Raw genomic sequence first — 21,514 nt, forward strand, 5'->3', positions numbered from 1 at the left:
AGGAAATTGTGGTTCCTCCCTTGTGTCCTAATCCTCCTTCTTCAAAGGAATGTTTACTTCATAATCTGGATGTTGTTAGAACTTTGACGTTTTATCTTCAAGCTACTAAGGATTTGAGACAAACTTCTTCCTTGTTTGTTATCTACTCAGGGAAGCGTAAGGGTCTGAAGGCCTCTTCGACTTCCTTAGCTTTTTGGTTGAGGAGTGTTATACGCTTAGCTTACGAGTCAGCGGGACTCAGACCTCCTCAGAGGATTACGGCTCATTCCACTAGTGTGGTGGCTTCCTCTTGAGCCTTTAAGAACGAGGCATCTATGGATCTGATTTGTAAGGCGGCTAACTGGTCCTCCTTACATACTTTTTCAAAATTCTACAAATTTGATGTTTTTGCTTCGGCTGAAGCAGCTTTTGGGAGAAAGATTTTCAGACTGTGGTGCCCTCACATTAGGGTCCGCCTTTTTCTTTTACCCCTCCCGTTATCATTCAGTGTCCTCTAGAGCTTGGGTATAGTTTTCCCAACAGTAAGGAATGATGCAGTGGTCTCTCCTCATATTACAATGGAAAACATAAATTATACTTACCTGATAATTTTATTTCCTTCTGTATGGGGAGAGTCCACGGCCCCTGCCCGTATACTCCAATGGGCAGACCAAAATTTTGTTTTTCTCTTCCGGCACCATTTATACCCTGATATTTCTCCTACTGTTCATTGTTCCCTTGGCAGAATGATTTGGATATGAGGGGAGTAGGGGGAGTATTTAAGCCTTTGGCTGGGGTGTCTTTGCCTCTTCCTGGTGGCCAGGTTCAGTATTTCCCAACAGTAAGGAATAATGCCCTGGGCACTCCACATTCAGAAGGAAATTACATTTTCAGGTAAGCATAATTTGTTTTTTTGTCTGCAGCTAATTTGCAATGCAATTTGCAACTGCTGCACTATCTAATAAAACTTTAAAGGGACACTCAAGTCAAAATTTAAACTTTTATGATTCAGATAGAGCACACAATTTAATTTTTTTTTCCAATTTACTTTCATTAACATAATGTGTGCAGTCTTTTTATATTTATATTTTTTGAGTCACCAACTCCTACTGAGCATGTGCAAGATTTCACAGAATATACGTATATGTGTTTGTAATTGGGTGATGACTGTCACATGATGCAGTGGGAGTGGAAATAGACTTTTGATATTTGTCAGAAACAAAGTCTTCTCATTTAAAGTTTAGACTAAGTGCTGTTGCATTGTCTTTTTATCATGCATTTGCTGATTATGCAAATCTACTGTATTTACTGCTCCTTTAAAAATTGCTTTATTCTCCAGTTAATCAACACATTGCAATTGGACTGGTGCTTTAGTGTAACTAATTTTAAATTGAATTTAATTTCAATGACCTGCAGAAAATGTTTCACATAAACAATTCTCATTGCAGAAAGTGAAGAAAAGTTCTGCCTTTGGCCTTGTGACTCCCAGCCTTGCACTGTCTGTATATTTTCCTAGTATGTCACCTGGCCCATGCAATTAGCAATAATCAAATGCTGTAGCACATTATAACGTTTTACTATTGCACCTTTGTGTTCTTTTACTGCTACTCCTGCACTTCGGTATAAGCAAAAAAAGTAAGTAAAGTTGACATAAGATTATGATCTACACTTGATGGCAATGTCTAATTTATTTGTCTTATCTTACAGCGCTTCCAACAATCAGCAATCTTGAGAAGTTAGGTGACCAGCTGTTATGCTCAGTCACTGGTTTCTACCCAAAAGATATCTCTGTTTTATTATTAATGGATAGAACGGTGATGAGCAGTTCTGTTTTGGCCAGTTACCAGAATATAGATGGCACATATGGCATCAACATATCTGCACCATTCACAGAGATGGAAAAATCTAAGTCATTTTCCTGCAAAGTTGAATACAAATATCTTCCAAGTCCCCTTGAGAAGCACGTACAGCTGGTTGAAGGTGAGGTGAGATGTATGTGCACTTTACAGATCCCCCCCCACCATTGTATTGTGTAAAAAAAAGGGGTGAATAACAAGGGGTAATACCTCATGGTAATAGAGGGTATTTTACAGCATGAATTCTCAGAATTTGTTACGATTACAGAAGCTCATGATAATTACAGGGAAGATTTAATCCCATAGTAAGTGTAGTCTTTAATTAAAAACTTTGTGTTAGTTTCAAGCAACACTAAAATCTACACATAGGCACCCATGGTTGGCATACATTTCCCAGACATTGCACATATCTCAAATTTGATATTTGGTATAGTCAATAAAACTTTTAACCTTAGAAAAAAAAATCTAAAAATCAAAATGTGTTAATTGGAATCCTTTGATTTCACTAAGACCTAACGTATATATTTTTACTATTATTGATAATTTTACAGTCCTTATCTGCAGCTATGTATATCATGTTCTAAAATAATGCAATGGGGGGAACTTTACTTTGGTATAGTAGAATTGCCCACATATTTTTAAAATTGACCACCAAAACTACAGTATATGTATTTAAAGTATACTTCCCAAGGTATTAAACTAGGCTCATTTTGGTATATGTCATGCCACCATTTGGCCTCCAAATACTATCTTATAAAAATATTGTTAACTTTTTCGCAAACTTTAGGTTTCTCACTGAAATTATTTATACACAACCACTGAAGATAAATGTTGCAAAAGCTTCTCTAGGATCCCCTTTATTCATAAATGGCAGACATGCATGGCTTTGCAGTTGATTTTAAGTAACTGGAAGGACACTAATAATATTTGTGTATTTGTGCACCACACTTCTGAAATTCCTGGCAAAGGGGTTAATCAGTTAGCTGTTACCGTTTAATATTTGCTGTAGTGTTGGAATTGTCCTCCCACCTGACAGCTCCCACCTCCCTGATCCCTACCTGATCATCCCAAACAGCTCTCTTCCCTCTGGTCACCACAATCTTAGGTACTGGTAGACAGTCTGCCAGTTTTGGGCTTTTTAAAAATAATCGATTTGTTTATTTTTTTATTTTTCTGTAGTGTAGGGTTTCCTCCTCATCCTCCTACCTCCCCTGATCCCTCCAAAACATCTCCCACCCTCTCACTGGCCACCATAATTTTTGTTATTGGCATCCAGTCTGCCAGTAACAGTTTAGGGCTGTTTTTTTGTTTTTAATATTTATTTATTTTTATTTTCTGTAGTGTAGGGATCACCAACTCCTATCTATAAGTTAATTTATTATTTTTCTGTAGTGTATGTACCCACCTCCTCCTACCAATCAAATTATTTCTTTAGTATATGGACCCATCCCTCCCTTTCCCCTGACAAAGGGCCAGATTACTAGTGTACATATGTATTTATTTATTTACAGGTGAAACTCGAAAAATTAAAATATCGTGCAAAAGTTCATTTATTTCACTAATGCAACTTAAAAGGTGAAACTAATATATGAGATAGACTCATTACATGCAAAGCAAGATAGTTCAAGCCATGATTTGTCATAATTGTGATGATTATGGCTTACAGCTCATGAAAACGCCAAATCCACAATCTCAGAAAATTAGAATATTGTGAAAAGGTGCAATATTCTAGGCTCAAAGTGTCCCACTCTAATCAGCTAATTAAGCCATAACACCTGCAAAGGGTTCCTGAGCCTTTAAATGGTCTCTCAGTCTGGTTCAGTAGGAATTACAATCATGGGAAAGACTGCTGACCTGACAGTTGTGCAGAAAAGCATCATTGACATCCTCCATAAGGAGGGAAAGCCTCAAAAGTTAATTGCAAAAGAAGGTGGATGTTCCATAAGGGCTGTATCAAAGCACATTAATAGAAAGTTATGTGGACGGGAAAAGTGTGGAAGATAAAGGTGCACAAGCAGCAGGGATGAATGCAGCCTGGAGAGGATTGTCAGGAAAAGGCCATTTAAAAGTGTTGGGGACTTTCACAAGGAGTGGACTGAGGCTGGAATCAGTGCATCAAGAGCCACCACACACAGACGGATCCTGGACATGGGCTTCAAATGTCGTATTCCTCTTGTCAAGCCACTCCTGAACAACAAAAAACATCAGAAGCATCTTACCTGGGCTAAAGAAAAACAGACCTGGTCTGTTGCTCAGTGGTCCAAAGTCCTCTTTTCTGATTTTGCATCTCATTTGGAAACCAAGGACCCAGAGTATGGAGGAAGAATGGAGAGGCACACACTGCAAGAGGCTTGAAGTCCAGTGTGAAGTTTCCACAGTCTATGTTGATTTGGGGAGCCATGTCATCTGCTGGTGTTGGTCCACTGTGCTTCATTAAGTCCAGGGTCAATGCAGCTGTCTACCAGGAGATTTAGGAGCACTTCATGCTTCCTTCCGCAGACGAGCTCTATGGGGATGCTGACTTCATTTTCCAGCAGGACTTGGCATCTGCCCACACTGCCAAAAGCACTAAAACCTGGTTCATTGACCGTGGGATTACTGTGCTTGATTGGCCAGCAAGCTCGCTTGACCTGAACCCCATAGAGAATCTATGGGGCATTGCCAAGAGAAAGATGAGAGACATGAGACCGAACAATGCAGAAGAGCTGAAGGCCGCTATTGAAGCATCCTTGTCTTCCATAACACCTCAGCAGTGCCACAGGCTGATAGCTTCCATGCCACGCCGCATTGAGGCAGTAATTGCTGCAAAAGGGGCCCAAACCAAGTACTAAGTACATACAGTATGCATGCTTATACTTTTCAGAGGTCCAATATTGTTCTATGTACAATCCTTGTTTTATTGATTGCATGTAATATTCTAATTTTCTGAGATTGTGGATTTGGGGTTTTCATGAGCTGTAAGCCATAATCATCACAATTATGACAAATCACAGCTTGAACTATCTTGCTTTACATGTAATGAGTCAATCTCATATATTAGTTTCACCTTTTAAGTTGCATTAGTGAAATAAATGAACTTTTGCACGATATTCTAATTTTTCAAGTTTCACCTGTATATGTGTATTTATGTATTTACAGACAAATATACACATATAAACACATTAATTCATATGTACACATATATAGAAGTGCATTGGAGCCCTTTGCAGTTAAAGGGAAACTAAACCCAAACATTTTTTTTCATGATTCAGGCAGAGAATACAATTTTTTTTTTTTTTTTATATTTTTATTGAGTTTTACCAGGTGGTACATAAAAGGCATATTATATTACAAACAAGTATACGTGAATACACTCAAAAGAAATAAGAGTAGATTATAGCAGCTTTTAAAAAAATCAATGGTGAGGAACAATAAGTATGAAGCTACCAGTACTATAGCACCTTCTCTTAAAGCCTTCTAGCTGATAAAAGGGCCACTCTTGGACCATAATGACCGTTAGGAAGTTTAAATAGAAAGAAGGCGTTAGGAATATAGGGGACCACTTTTGGATCCCAATGAGTGGTAAAACCTCTTTTATATTTATGTAATTGATAGTCAGCATAATGCCAATGGTAGTAAAATAAAATAAAAGTCCCCAAACCTTTTGTAGGGTCTCTCATGGGCCCAGATGATCAAGAGTTGTATGATAGGGGAAAACTTATGATAAAGATGGTCACTCTTGGACCTTATAACACTTAATTTAAACATCAACAGTCTCAACATAGTATTCTGGATTAAAACAACAATGTCTGCAGCCCCAGAATGTAAAAATAAACTGCAGAAGCAGAACCTTAAATGGAGAGGCACTTAGGGAGCGGGAAGACTGGCAGGGTATAGGTTGCAACTCTTAAGGAAATTAAATGGATAAAATCCAAGAATATCTTCTCTAATCTTAGGTCCGGAGTAATATTTCTAGCCTTTGGTTAAGAGACTTCTTGATAGGGGTACTAAGGAATGTAATGTATCCTAAATATATTACAGTCACCCTCTTCCCTAATGTACCACATCTAATTAACCATACATTCTCATAGGGTTATTAACTGATTGCATTGATGGGTAATTTTACAAATATCAGGTGTGAACCGTATCTTATTACATACAAACAACGAGCAGTATTAAATATAGCACATACATATAAGTATAAGTATAAGTAAAATGGTAAACCCTCTATTGTGAGATATTTATGCACCGCTAAAAACCTATGAAGCCTCCAAAGTATATATTAATTTCAATGGAGGCTCATATTAAGAACTAAGTCTGTTTATAAAAAGGTGGATAAGAATAGTTTGAAAAAAACATTCTCATATGGGTGTTAACTGTTTGCATTGATGGGTTAGTTTTACAAATATAATGTGCAATCAGTATCATATCCCCAATTACGTACATTTAGCACCAGTATTATTAAACATAGCACATAAATGCAAGACTAGGTAAAGTGGTAAACCCTCTATCTTGATATATCTATGCACCTCTAAAAACTTTATAGGACCCCCAAAAATATGCTAACTCTTTCTGGAGTTCACAACAGTAAGTGGATATTGGATATTATCAGGAGTAAGTATGCAATATAGACCTTGTAGATGCAATTGCATTGTGTTCTATGGGGGTAAACTTATATCTTTGATGTAAGCTCATATTGAGCACAGAAGGGGCAGATATTTTAGAGATCCCATAGATAACTGGGTCTATTTATAAAAAGAAAGGCATAAGAACATATGACCAGTATTACATTTTCCAGTTTTTGAGAAGTCTGCTCTCTCTTAAACTAAAAGAGCAAAATAATGTCCCAGGAGCCGGCAAGCGTAAAATATATCCAAACTTTATTTGAGTTATGTAAAAACAGCATACGGTTCAGTCCGTCAGTACAACAGCACAAACTGACCAGATTAAAAACACAACAAAAAGGGGAGAGAAGCTGCGCTCCTCATGCAGCAGACATGTTTCGTGCTTACCAAGCACTTGTTCACTGCTCAAGCAGTGAACAAGTGCTTGGTAAGCACGAAACATGTCTGCTGCATGAGGAGCGCAGCTTCTCTCCCCTTTTTGTTGTGTTTTTAATCTGGTCAGTTTGTGCTGTTGTACTGACGGACTGAACCGTATGCTGTTTTTACATAACTCAAATAAAGTTTGGATATATTTTACGCTTGCCGGCTCCTGGGACATTATTTTGCTCTTTTGGATTACCCTTTTTGGCGTATGGGACGGATGCGCTGTGGTCCCATTACCGGCTTCTGTGGCTTGACGTCATCCCCACTCTCCTGTGTGCCGTAACCCGGAAGTAATGCCTTATGCGGTGAGGGAGGAAAGAGCGCACTGCTGAACTGACTGTTTGTTTGCTCTCTTAAACTAGCTGGCCAGGTAATAAAAGGGGAGAAAAAAAAAAACAACAACAAAAAAACAACAACACAGAGCAGCGGATTACCCCGTTATCTCTAGGTTTTGGTAGCTATATATCTGACCAAACAAATATTGTAATAAATAACTGTACAGTGGAATGAGGATACATCAATAATCAGACCAGAAGTCTATATAAAAAAGTCCAGTGAAAGTACACATTACCCATTGTGGAAAAAAAAGTAGTGGAAAGGCAGCCAACATTAACCCACTCCAGGCCTCTGGAAACCAAAACAGTCCTGTATGGTTATGTCCATTTCTCCAACATTGGTGTGTCCGGTCCACGGCGTCATCCTTACTTGTGGGAATATCTCTTCCCCAACAGGAAATGGCAAAGAGTTCCAGCAAAGCTGGCCATATAGTCCCTCCCAGGCTCCGCCCACCCCAGTCATTCTCTTTGCCGTTGCACAGGCAACATCTCCACGGAGATGGTTAAGAGTATGTGGTGTTTAGTTGTAGTTTCTCCAACATTGGTGTGTCCGGTCCACGGCGTCATCCTTTCTTGTGGGAATATCTCTTCCCCAACAGGAAATGGCAAAGAGTCCCAGCAAAGCTGGCCATATAGTCCCTCCTAGGCTCCGCCCACCCCAGTCATTCTCTTTGCCGTTGCACAGGCAACATCTCCACGGAGATGGTTAAGAGTTTTTTGGACATCCTTCCATAGCGCAGTGCATGGAAGTAGTAGGGTTGATGGTTGCAGCAATGGACATAGTTCCTTTTGCACGAATTCATCTAAGACCATTACAACTGTGCATGCTCAATCAGTGGAATGGGGACTATACAGACTTGTCTCCAATGATTCAAGTAGATCAGAAGACCAGAGATTCACTCCGTTGGTGGCTGACCCTGGACAATCTATCCCAGGGAATGAGCTTCCGCAGACCAGAGTGGGTCATTGTCACGACCGACGCCAGTCTAGTGGGCTGGGGCGCGGTCTGGGAATCCCTGAAAGCTCAGGGACTATGGTCTCGGGAAGAGTCTCTTCTCCCGATAAACATTCTGGAACTAAGAGCGATCTTCAATGCTCTCAGGGCTTGGCCTCAGCTAGCAAAGGCCAGATTCATAAGATTCCAATCAGACAACATGACGACCGTTGCGTATATCAATCATCAGGGGGGAACAAGGAGTTCCCTGGCGATGAAAGAAGTGACCAAAATAATTCAATGGGCGGAGGATCACTCCTGCCACCTATCTGCGATCCACATCCCAGGTGTGGAAAACTGGGAAGCGGATTATCTGAGTCGTCAGACATTCCATCCGGGGGAGTGGGAACTCCACCCGGAGATCTTTGCCCAACTAACTCAATTATGGGGCATTCCAGACATGGATCTGATGGCGTCTCGTCAGAACTTCAAGGTTCCTTGCTACGGGTCCAGGGATCCCAAGGCGACTCTAGTAGATGCACTAGTAGCACCTTGGACCTTCAACCTAGCTTATGTATTTCCACCGTTTCCTCTCATTCCCAGGCTGGTAGCCAGGATCAAACAGGAGAGGGCCTCGGTGATCTTGATAGCTCCTGCGTGGCCACGCAGGACTTGGTATGCAGACCTGGTGAATATGTCATCGGTTCCACCATGGAAGCTACCTTTGAGACAGGACCTTCTTGTTCAGGGTCCATTCGAACATCCAAATCTGGTCTCCCTCCAGCTGACGGCTTGGAGATTGAACGCTTGATTCTATCAAAGCGTGGGTTTTCAGATTCTGTGATAGATACTCTGGTTCAGGCCAGAAAACCGGTAACTAGAAAGATTTACCATAAAATATGGAAAAGATATATCTGTTGGTGTGAATCCAAAGGATTCCCATGGAATAAGATAAAGATTCCTAAGATTCTCTCCTTTCTACAAGAAGGTTTGGAGAAAGGATTATCTGCAAGTTCTCTAAAGGGACAGATCTCTGCTTTATCTGTCTTACTACACAAAAGACTGGCAGCTGTGCCAGATGTTCAAGCATTTGTTCAGGCTCTGGTTAGGATCAAGCCTGTTTACAGACCTTTGACTCCTCCCTGGAGTCTAAATCTAGTTCTTTCAGTTCTTCAAGGGGTTCCGTTTGAACCTTTACATTCCATAGATATTAAGTTACTATCTTGGAAAGTTTTGTTTTTGGTTGCTATTTCTTCTGCTAGAAGAGTTTCAGAGTTATCTGCTTTGCAGTGTTCTCCGCCCTATCTGGTGTTCCATGCAGATAAGGTGGTTTTGCGTACTAAGCCTGGTTTTCTTCCAAAGGTTGTTTCTAACAAGAATATTAACCAGGAGATAGTTGTACCTTCTTTATGTCCGAATCCAGTTTCAAAGAAGGAACGTTTGTTACACAATTTGGACGTAGTCCGTGCTCTAAAATTCTATTTAGAGGCTACAAAAGATTTCAGACAAACATCTTCTTTGTTTGTTGTCTATTCTGGTAAAAGGAGAGGTCAAAAAGCGACTTCTACCTCTCTTTCCTTTTGGCATAAAAGCATCATCCGATTGGCTTATGAGACTGCCGGACGGCAGCCTCCTGAAAGAATCACAGCTCACTCCACTAGGGCTGTGGCTTCCACATGGGCCTTCAAGAACGAGGCTTCTGTTGACCAGATATGTAAGGCAGCGACTTGGTCTTCACTGCACACTTTTGCCAAATTTTACAAATTTGATACTTTTGCTTCTTCGGAGGCTATTTTTGGGAGAAAGGTTTTGCAAGCCGTGGTGCCTTCCGTTTAGGTAACCTGATTTGCTCCCTCCCTTCATCCGTGTCCTAAAGCTTTGGTATTGGTTCCCACAAGTAAGGATGACGCAGTGGACCGGACACACCAATGTTGGAGAAAACAGAATTTATGCTTACCTGATAAATTACTTTCTCCAACGGTGTGTCCGGTCCACGGCCCGCCCTGTTTTTTTAATCAGGTCTGATGAATTATTTTCTCTAACTACAGTCACCACGGTACCATATGGTTTCTCCTATATTTTTCCTCCTGTCCGTCGGTCGAATGACTGGGGTGGGCGGAGCCTAGGAGGGACTATATGGCCAGCTTTGCTGGGACTCTTTGCCATTTCCTGTTGGGGAAGAGATATTCCCACAAGTAAGGATGACGCCGTGGACCGGACACACCGTTGGAGAAAGTAATTTATCAGGTAAGCATAAATTCTGTTTTTTTTATTCTACTATCAAGAGTTTGTTATTTTAAAATAGTGCTGGTATGTACTATTTACTCTCAAACAGAAAAAGATGAAGATTTATGTTTGTGAGAGGAAGATGATTTTAGCAGACAGTAACTAAAATCGATTGCTGTTTCCACATAGGACTGTTGAGATGAAGTAACTTCAGTTGGGGGAAACAGTTAGCAAACTTTTCTGCTTAATGTATGACTAGCCATATTTCTAACAAGACTGTGTAATGCTGGAAGGCTGTCATTTCCCCTCATGGGGACCGGTAAGCCATTTTCTTAGTCTCAAACAGAATAAAGGGCTTAATATGGGCTATAAAACTGGTAGACACTTTTATGGGCTAAATCGATTGCTTTATTTGGACATTTTATACATGTTTATGCTGATAATTCACACTTATAAACTTGGGGAACGTTTTTTAACGTCAGGCACTATGTTAGACACCTTTTCCAGTCAGGAAGGGCCTTCCCAGTTGTAGGCTGAGCCTCATTTTCGCGCCATTTGAGAGCAAGACATGCAGATGCATGTGTGAGGACCTGAAAGTAGTTGGAAAAGTTCCTAGAAGACGTTATTTGGTATCGTATTCCCCTCTGGGCTTGGTAAAGTCACAGCATAGGCTGTAGCTGGGACTGTATGGGGGTTAAATCTGTAACCGGCTCCGGTTTCGTTATTTTAAGGGTTAAAGCTCTGAAAATTGGTGTGCAATACTTTTAATGCTTTAAGACACTGTGGTGACATTTTGGTAAATTTTGAACAATTCCTTCATATTTTTTTACATATTCAGTAATAAAGTGTGCTCTGTTTAAAATTTAAAGAGACAGTAACGGTTTTGTTTTAAAACGGTTTTTGTGCTTTATTGACAAGTTTAAGCCTGTTTAACATGTCTGTGCCTTCAGATAAGCTATGTTCTATATGTATGAAAGTCAATGTGTCTCCCCCTTCAAAATTGTGTGATAATTGTGCCATAGCGTCCAAACAATGTAAGGACAGTACTGTCACAGATAATGAAGTTGCCCAAGATGATTCATCAGATGAAGGGAGTAGACATGGTTCTACATCATCTCCTTCTGTGTCTATACCAGTTTTGCCCACGCAGGAGGCCCCTAGTACTTCTAGCGCGCCAATGCTTATTACCATGCAACAATTGACGGCTGTAATGGATAACTTCATATCAAATATTTTATCCAAAATGCCTGCATATCAGAGAAAGCGCGATTGCTCTGTTTTAAACACTGTAGAGCAGGAGGGCGCTGATGATAATTGTTCTGTCATACCCTCACACCAATCTGAAGGGGCCATGAGGGAGGTTTTGTCAGATGGGGAAATTTCAGATTCAGGAAAAATTTCTCAACAGGCTGAACCTGATGTTGTGACATTTAAATTTAAATTAGAACATCTCCGCGCACTGCTTAAGGAGGTGTTATCTACTCTGGATGATTGTGACAACTTGGTCATTCCAGAAAAATTATGCAAGATGGACAAGTTTCTAGAGGTTCCGGTGCACCCCAACGCTTTTCCTATACCCAAGCGGGTGGCGGACATAGTGAATAAGGAGTGGGAGAAGCCCGGCATACCTTTTGTTCCCCCTCCTATATTTAAGAAATTATTTCCTATGGTCGACCCCAGAAAGGACTTATGGCAGACAGTCCCTAAGGTCGAGGGGGCAGTTTCTACTCTAAACAAGCGCACTACTATTCCTATCGAGGATAATTGTGCTTTCAAAGATCCTATGGATAAAAAATTGGAGGGTTTGCTTAAAAAGATTTTTGTACAGCAAGGTTACCTTCTACAACCCATTTCGTGCATTGTTCCTGTCACTACAGCAGCGTGGTTCTGGTTCGAGGAACTAGAAAAGTCGCTCAGTAGAGAGACTCCATATGAGGAGGTTATGGACAGAGTTCACGCACTTAAGTTGGCTAACTCTTTTATTTTATATGCCGCATTGCAATTAGCTAGATTAGCGGCGAAAAATTCAGGGTTTGCAATTGTGGCGCGCAGAGCGCTTTGGCTAAAGTCTTGGTCAGCGGATGTATCATCCAAGACAAAATTGCTTAACATCCCCTTCAAGGGTAAAACTCTCTTTGGACCAGAATTGAAAGAGATTATCTCAGACATCACTGGGGGAAAGGGCCACGCCCTCCCACAAGATAGGCCTTTCAAGGCCAAGAATAAGTCTAATTTTCGTTCCTTTCGTAATTTCAGGAACGGACCGGCCTCTAATTCTGCATCCTCTAAGCAAGAGGGTAATGCCTCACAGTCCAAACCAGCCTGGAAACCGATGCAAGGCTGGAACAAGGGTAAGCAGGCCAAGAAGCCTGCTACCGCTAACAAAACAGCATGAAGGAGTAGCCCCCGATCCGGGACCGGATCTAGTGGGGGGCAGACTCTCTCTCTTTGCTCAGGCTTGGGCAAGAGATGTTCAGGATCCCTGGACGCTAGAAATAGTTTCTCAGGGTTATCTTCTGGAATTCAAGGAACTACCCCCAAGGGGAAGGTTCCACATGTCTCACTTATCCTCAAACCAAATAAAGAGACAGGCGTTCTTACATTGTGTAGAAGACCTGTTAAAGATGGGAGTGATACACCCAGTTCCAATGACGGAACAAGGAATGGGATTTTACTCAAATCTGTTCGTAGTTCCCAAAAAAGAGGGAACCTTCAGACCAATTCTGGATTTAAAGATCCTAAACAAATTTCTCAGGGTACCATCGTTCAAAATGGAAACCATTCAAACGATTCTACCCACTATCCAGGAAGGTCAATTTATGACTACCGTGGATCTAAAGGATGCGTACCTACATATTCCTATCCACAAAGAACATCATCAGTTTCTAAGGTTCGCCTTTCTGGACAAACATTACCAGTTTGTGGCCCTCCCATTCGGATTAGCCACTGCTCCAAGGATTTTCACAAAGGTACTCGGGTCCCTTCTAGCGGTTCTAAGACCGAGGGGCATTGCAGTAGTAACATACTTGGACGACATTCTAATACAAGCGTCGTCCCTTTCAAAAGCAAAGGCTCATACAGACATCGTTCTGGCCTTTCTCAGATCTCACGGATGGAAGGTGAACATAGAAAAAAGTTCTCTGTCTCCGTCAACAAGAGTTCCCTTCTTGGGAACAATAATAGATTCCTTAGAAATGAGGATTTTTCTGACAGATGTCAGAAAGTCAAAACTTCTAAGCGCTTGTCAAGTTCTTCATTCTGTTCCACGTCCTTCCATAGCTCAGTGCATGGAAGTAGTAGGGTTGATGGTTGCAGCAATGGACATAGTTCCTTTTGCGCGAATTCATCTAAGACCATTACAACTGTGCATGCTGAAACAGTGGAATGGGGACTATACAGACTTGTCTCCAGTGATTCAAGTAGATCAGAAGACCAGAGATTCACTCCGTTGGTGGCTAACCCAGGACCACCTATCCCAGGGAATGAGCTTCCGCAGACCAGAGTGGGTCATTGTCACGACCGACGCCAGTCTAGTGGGCTGGGGCGCGGTCTGGGAATCCCTGAAAGCTCAGGGACTATGGTCTCGGGAAGAGTCTCTTCTCCCGATAAACATTCTGGAACTAAGAGCGATATTCAATGCTCTCAGGGCTTGGCCTCAGCTTGCAAAGGCCAGATTCATAAGATTCCAATCAGACAACATGACGACTGTTGCGTATATCAATCATCAGGGGGGAACAAGGAGTTCCCTGGCGATGAAAGAAGTGACCAAAATAATACAATGGGCGGAGGATCACTCCTGCCATCTATCTGCGATCCACATCCCAGGTGTGGAAAACTGGGAAGCGGATTATCTGAGTCGTCAGACATTCCATCCGGGGGAGTGGGAACTCCACCCGGAGATCTTTGCCCAGTTGACTCAATTATGGGGCATTCCAGACATGGATCTGATGGCGTCTCGTCAGAACTTCAAGGTTCCTTGCTACGGGTCCAGATCCAGGGAAACCAAGGCGACTCTAGTGGATGCACTAGTAGCACCTTGGACCTTCAACCTAGCTTATGTGTTTCCACCGTTTCCTCTCATTCCCAGGCTGGTAGCCAGGATCAAACAGGAGAGGGCCTCGGTGATCTTGATAGCTCCTGCGTGGCCATGCAGGACTTGGTATGCAGACCTGGTGAATATGTCATCGGTTCCACCATGGAAGCTACCTTTGAGACAGGACCTTCTTGTTCAGGGTCCATTCGAACATCCAAATCTGGTCTCCCTCCAGCTGACGGCTTGGAGATTGAACGCTTGATTCTATCAAAGCGTGGGTTTTCAGATTCTGTGATAGATACTCTGGTTCAGGCCAGAAAACCGGTAACTAGAAAGATTTACCATAAAATATGGAAAAGATATATCTGCTGGTGTGAATCCAAGGGATTCCCATGGAATAAGATAAAAATTCCTAAGATTCTTTCCTTTCTGCAAGAAGGTTTGGATAAAGGATTATCTGCGAGTTCTCTAAAGGGACAGATTTCTGCTTTATCTGTCTTACTACACAAACGACTGGCAGCTGTGCCAGATGTTCAAGCATTTGTTCAGGCTCTGGTTAGGATCAAGCCTGTTTACAGACCTTTGACTCCTCCCTGGAGTTTAAATTTAGTTCTTTCAGTTCTTCAAGGGGTTCCGTTTGAACCTCTACATTCCATAGATATTAAGTTGTTATCTTGGAAAGTTTTGTTTTTGGTTGCTATTTCTTCTGCTAAAAGAGTTTCAGAGTTATCTGCTCTGCAGTGTTCTCCGCCCTTTCTGGTGTTCCATGCAGATATGGTGGTTTTGCGTACTAAGCCTGGTTTTCTTCCAAAGGTTGTTTCTAACAAAAATATTAACCAGGAGATAGTTGTACCTTCTTTGTGTCCGAATCCAGTTTCAAAGAAGGAACGTTTGTTACACAATTTGGACGTAGTCCGTGCTCTAAAATTCTATTTAGAAGCTACAAAAGATTTCAGACAAACATCTTCTCTGTTTGTTGTCTATTCTGGTAAAAGGAGAGGTCAAAAAGCGACTTCTTCCTCTCTTTCCTTTTGGCTTAAAAGCATCATCCGATTGGCTTACGAGACTGCCGGACTGCAGCCTCCTGAAAGAATCACAGCTCACTCCACTAGGGCTGTGGCTTCCACATGGGCCTTCAAGAACGAGGCTTCTGTTGATCAGATATGTAAGGCAGCGACTTGGTCTTCACTGCACACTTTTGCCAAATTTTACAAATTTGATACTTTTGCTTCTTCGGAGGCTATTTTTGGGAGAAAGGTTTTGCAAGCCGTGGTGCCTTCCGTTTAGGTAACCTGATTTGCTCCCTCCCTTCATCCGTGTCCTAAAGCTTTGGTATTGGTTCCCACAGGTAAGGATGACGCTGTGGACCGGACACACCAATGTTGGAGAAAACAGAATTTATGCTTACCTGATAAATTACTTTCTCCAACGGTGTGTCCGGTCCACGGCCCGCCCTGTTTTTTTAATCAGGTCTGATGAATTATTTTCTCTAACTACAGTCACCACGGTACCATATGGTTTCTCCTATTTTTTCCTCCTGTCCGTCGGTCGAATGACTGGGGTGGGCGGAGCCTGGGAGGGACTATATGGCCAGCTTTGCTGGGACTCTTTGCCATTTCCTGTTGGGGAAGAGATATTCCCACAAGTAAGGATGACGCCGTGAACCGGACACACCGTTGGAGAAAGTAATTTATCAGGTAAGCATAAATTCTGTTTTTAACCTATTCCGGTTCTTGAGGCTATTAATGAGATTGAGTCCCTGTAGTAAATAAACTGCTTTACCTCTGTTGCTGAATTCAGCCCAAGATCAGTAGCAATACCTCTACAAGGAAGGGCTGCAGTCCAGCAGGCTATCACCTGCAATCCTTGCCTGCGAACCCCAAGGAGCACCCGGACTAATGAAGTGCTGAAGGTTCTGTACATAGGTGTCGTTTACAATTTTAGTAGCCTCTATAGGTTCTCCAACACTCAGGGCCTCCGTGGGGTTTCCAAATTCTGACGGCTGTTCAATGACCACATACCAAGGGTCCTCTCTGCGCTCCGAAATGCACTCCTCATGGCTCCTGCATGTCAGATCCCCATATTGCAGACCAATGGCTAGGGTTAGTTTTCTCTGAGTGACACAGGCATCCTCCGGGGGAAGGATCTTCTCTGGATCATCCGCTCTCCTAGTGTCTTCCATATGTGACTGTGGAGCTCCCACTATCGCTGTCTCAGTATCCACTGACTGTTTAACAGAACCTGCGGATCTCCACAGGCTCTGGGACCGGGTAATCACAGCAAGTCCAGACGTGAGGAAACTGTGGCTTGCCAAGGTATTAGGGGGGCATGTGCTCCTGTAATTGTGCCGTGTCACTGTAGCTGGGGTCGCACGATCCAAACTATTGTAGTTCCCCTTAACCGGTCCACATGAAGTGCGGGATGCGGTTTGCATAGTTTCCCGGGCGTTCAGCTGAAATTCTTCCAGAAAGTTGCGGTGTGGAAAGGCAAGTGGTGAGTGCCTAATCCCCAGGACCTTATCCCTCATACAGGGCTCTGTGTTGAGCACGGTGCTATTGCTCGCCTGCTGCGCAGCCATGCGGAGAGAGGTGAAGGCTTCTGTTAGAGCTGTCATTATGGCCGCTTGATGAAGATTAAGGAGCTTACTGAGTTCCAAAGTTGCTGCAGCAGTCATTTCCATGTCCCTTGTTAGTTTTTTCCTAGGGCAGATGATTATTAGTAGAAGAGCAAATTATTAGCAGAACAAGAACTGCTCATACCCCGCTATTGCTTATGGGGGGGGGGGGTGTTGAAGACCTCCACGAGGGTTGCCGTAGGCCTCAACGCTTCAGATCAATTATCTGGTGTAGAACTCGCCACTATCTAGTATCAGTAGTTTCAGCAGGATCTGTAAAATCCAAAAATCTGAAAATATAGGGTAGATGGCTTCATAATCAACTGATAAGTGGCAAATTATCAGTACTCTACACACAGCAATTAATTTTGCTACCACTCAAGGTGCTGCCTGAAGACACGCCCCAGAGAATACAATTTTAAACAACATTCCAATTTACTTCTATTATCTAATTTGTTTCATTCTTTAGATATCCTTTGCTGAAGAAATAGCAATGCACATGAGTGAGCCAAACACACAAGGCATCTATGTGCAGCCACCAATCAGCAAACATTAAGCCTATCTAGATATGCTTTTCAGAAAAAGATATCAAGAGAATGAAGCAACATAGATAACAGAAATAAATTAGAAAGTTGTTTAAAATTGCATTCTCTTTCTAAATCATGAAAGAAAAAATTTGGGTTTAATGTCCCTTTAAGTAGATGAAACATGAAAAATCAGATTTATGCAATATTCAGATTTAATAAAGTGCTATACTGTGTAAATATCTCATATGCCTATGTTCTGCACTTAACAGAATATGTTCTTTGTATTTTTAAATATTTATTTTGCTGTATATATCGATATATATCTATAGCAATATATAATATATATATATATATTTATATATATATATATATATATATATATATATATATACACAGCATATATATGTTATAGATATATATTGTACCAAAAGACCATTATATATATATATATATATATATATATATATATCAGTGACGTGCAGTGACGTCAGAGGCTGGTGAGGCAGTGGCTAGGATACACCTTCATTCTTTAGATATCCTTTGTTGAAGAAATAGCAATGCACATGGGTGAGCCAATCACATGAGGTATCTATGTGCAGCCACCAATCAGCAGCTACTGAGCATATTTAGATATGATTTTCAACAAAGGACATCAAAAGAATGAAGAAAATTAGATATTAGATTTAAATTGGAAAGTTATTTAAATTTGCATATGGGTTTCATATGGGTTTCATGTCCCTTTAAATGGTGTCTTGGAAAACTGGTTAACTTAGTAAACATCTGATTTTAGTCTAAAAGGATTGTAACAGAAACTCTTGCCAGATAACACAATGCTTGCTCTGATTATGAGATCTAGAAATCCATGCCCATTAAAATATATTTAAAAACATACTTTTTACTTTAATGCTGCAAATTATGCTTATAGATTCTTTCATTACATAAGGGATGAGAGTCAGAGGGGGAGGAAGAGAGACAGAGAGAGAAAGAGACCATGGGGGAGAACAACACATAAGGAGAGAGATGGATAGATAGATAGACAGACAGATAGATAGATAGATAGATAGATAGATAGAGAGAGACACACACACACACACAAGGGGGGGGGGGGACCACTGCATTTTAAAGTAATAAAACAGCAGAGCTACAGAGAGTTCAGAAAATTAGTCTATAATTTAGTGTGAAGTACAGAGGCAAGCTGCTAAGTTAGTGGGTGTAAAGTTTGAGTAAACAAAATACAAAAACGACCTTGCTGTAAAAGAGTAAAAAAAACACTAAACCACATTCATTAAATTATCATTTTCACTAACAGAATCCCTTTCAGTAAAATCTTACTTTAATAAGATGTGGCTGAAACACTGCTCTCTCTGCCTCTTTTCCTGCTCTGTAAGGATTCAGGAAGTGACAGTGGCACATTCCACTGCACTTAGAGGGGAAGAACAGAACTCTCTTTTTCACTTTAGCAAAGCTAGCAGCTTCACAGGACAGCAACAAAATATATGAAAGTTGTTTTTTTCCGTTTTTGTTTTGTTTTATATGATTTAACATCCAGCCCCAACCCTATGTTCCACTTACTAATGCCTCTCGCTGGATTGGTTCAGCCCAAATAGGACTGCCTCAAATAAGCAGTTAATGGGCCATGCAATGATCTTAACTACTTGCATCCAGTAGGTGGCGCAGCATGTAGTGTAATGGTGGGCAGACCTGCTTGTGCCTCTCCATTGCACAACATGTAGCTGTGAGAGAAAAAAATGCTGGGGGGGAAAAATTACAATTTTTTTTTTTAAAGCTAATAAAAAAAAAATAATTTTGCCCATATGAGAGGTGAAGCACTGCCTCACCTGCCTCTAGTGACTGCACATCACTGATATATATATATATATATATATAAATAAAGAAATAGAACATATTCTGTTATGTGAAGAACATTGGAACGTGAAATATTCATTTCTTCTGTTAAGTGTGATCAGTCCACGGGTCATCATTACTTCTGGGATATTACTCCTCCCCAACAGGAAGTGCAAGAGGATTCACCCAGCAGAGTTGCATATAGCCCCTCCCCTCTACGTCACCCCCAGTCATTCTCTTGCACCCAACGACTAGATAGGATGTGTGAGAGGACTATGGTGATTTTATTTAGTTTTATTTCTTCAATCAAAAGTTTGTTATTTTTTAATAGCACCGGAGCGTGTTATTCCTTCTCTGGTAGAGTTTGAAGAAGAATCTACCAGAGTTTCTTACTATGATTTTAGCCGGAGTTGTTAAGATCATATTGCTGTTTCTCGGCCATCTGAGGAGAGGTAAACTTCAGATCAGGGGACAGCGGGCAGTTTATTCTTCAAAGAGGTATGTAGCAGTTTTTATTTTCTAACAATGGAATTGCTGAGAAAATCCTGCCATACCGACATTATATCATGTATGTATAATTTACATTTAGTATTCCGGAGAATGGTACTTCTCTGGAATTACACTGTGTATGTAAGACTTTAGCCTAATAGAAATACAATAGGCTTTTTAATAACTCTTAATTATGTTAAACGTTTTTTGCTGGAATGTAAAATCGTTTTCATTTTCTGAGGTACTGGGTGAATAAAATGTTTGGGCACTATTTTTCCACTTGGCAGTTGCTGGATCTAATTATGACAGTTGTTTAATCTCTCTCACTGTTATGTGTGAGGGGGTGGGACTTTTTTGGCGCCTTTGCTACGCATCAAAAATTTCAGTCAAAGCTCATTATTTTTTCCTGCATGTTCCGGTTTATTTCTACAGAACCCAGGGATCTTCAAAGCTAATTTGAGGAAAGTAATCTAACAGAGCTGTAAGATTGTAGTTGACTGTGATAAAAAACGTTTATTCTTTAACTTTTTTATGCCTCAGGGTTAGTTTTTTCTTGCTACTGGGTACAAACCTTTGCTAAGTTGCATTTTGTTTTTCAAAGCTGATTGATTTCATCTGTTATATATATTAAGTGCTTTTCAAGCACAGTTCGTTTTTTTCATTGTATTTTACTTGTATAGTATTTCCAAATTGCAAGTTTATTTGCTAGTTTGTTAAACATGTCTGATTCAGAAGATGAGACCTGTACTATTTGTACTAAAGCCAAGGTGGAGCCCAATAGAAATTTATGTACTAACTGCATTGATGCTACATTAAATAAAAGTCAATCTGTACAAATTGAACAAATTTCACCAAACAACGAGGGGAGAGTTATGCCGACTAACTCGCCTCACGTGACAGTACCTGCATCTCCCGCTCGGGACGTGCGCGATATGGCGACGCCAAGTACATCTGGGCGGCCATTACAAATAACATTACAAGATATGGCTACTGTTATGACTGAGGTTTTGGCTAAATTACCAGAACTAAGGGGCAAGCATGATCACTCTGGGGTGAGAACAGAGTGCGCTGATAATGTTAGAGCCATGTCAGATACTGCGTCACAACTTGCAGAACATGAGGACGGAGAGCTTCATTCTGCAGCTGACGGTTCTGATCCAAACAGATTGGATTCAGATATTTCAAATTTTAAATTTAAGCTGGAAAACCTCCGTGTTTTACTAGGGGAGGTGTTAGCGGCTCTGAATGATTGTAACACAGTTGCAATACCTGAGAAATTGTGTAGGTTGGATAAATATTTTGCTGTACCAACAAGTACTGACGTTTTTCCTATACCTAAAAGACTAACTGAAATTATTGCTAAGGAGTGGGATAGACCCGGTGTGCCGTTCTCACCCCCTCCAATATTTAGAAAGATGTTTCCAATAGACACCACCACACGGGATTTGTGGCAAACGGTCCCTAAGGTGGAGGGAGCAGTTTCTACTTTAGCTAAACGTACCACTATCCCGGTAGAGGATAGCTGTGCCTTTTCAGATCCAATGGATAAAAAATTAGAGGGTTACCTTAAGAAAATGTTTGTTCAACAAGGTTTTATATTGCAACCCCTTGCATGCATTGCACCGATCACGGCTGCAGCGGCATTCTGG

The 21,514-nt window shown here is 41.2% G+C and overlaps 1 protein-coding gene across 1 annotated transcript in view; it reads left to right on the top strand.

Annotated features, from left to right (window-relative positions):
• Positions 1-21,514, top strand: part of LOC128641937 (uncharacterized) — a 469,590-nt gene that overhangs the window by 58,770 nt on the left and 389,306 nt on the right. Inside the window, exon 3 of the mRNA XM_053694531.1 lies at positions 1,687-1,959. Within this exon, the coding sequence (XP_053550506.1) occupies positions 1,687-1,959 (273 nt within the window). The remainder of the gene's footprint in view (positions 1-1,686; positions 1,960-21,514) is intronic.

The sequence above is a fragment of the Bombina bombina genome, chromosome 11 (genome assembly GCF_027579735.1).
Source record: "Bombina bombina isolate aBomBom1 chromosome 11, aBomBom1.pri, whole genome shotgun sequence".
NCBI lineage: Eukaryota > Metazoa > Chordata > Amphibia > Anura > Bombinatoridae > Bombina > Bombina bombina.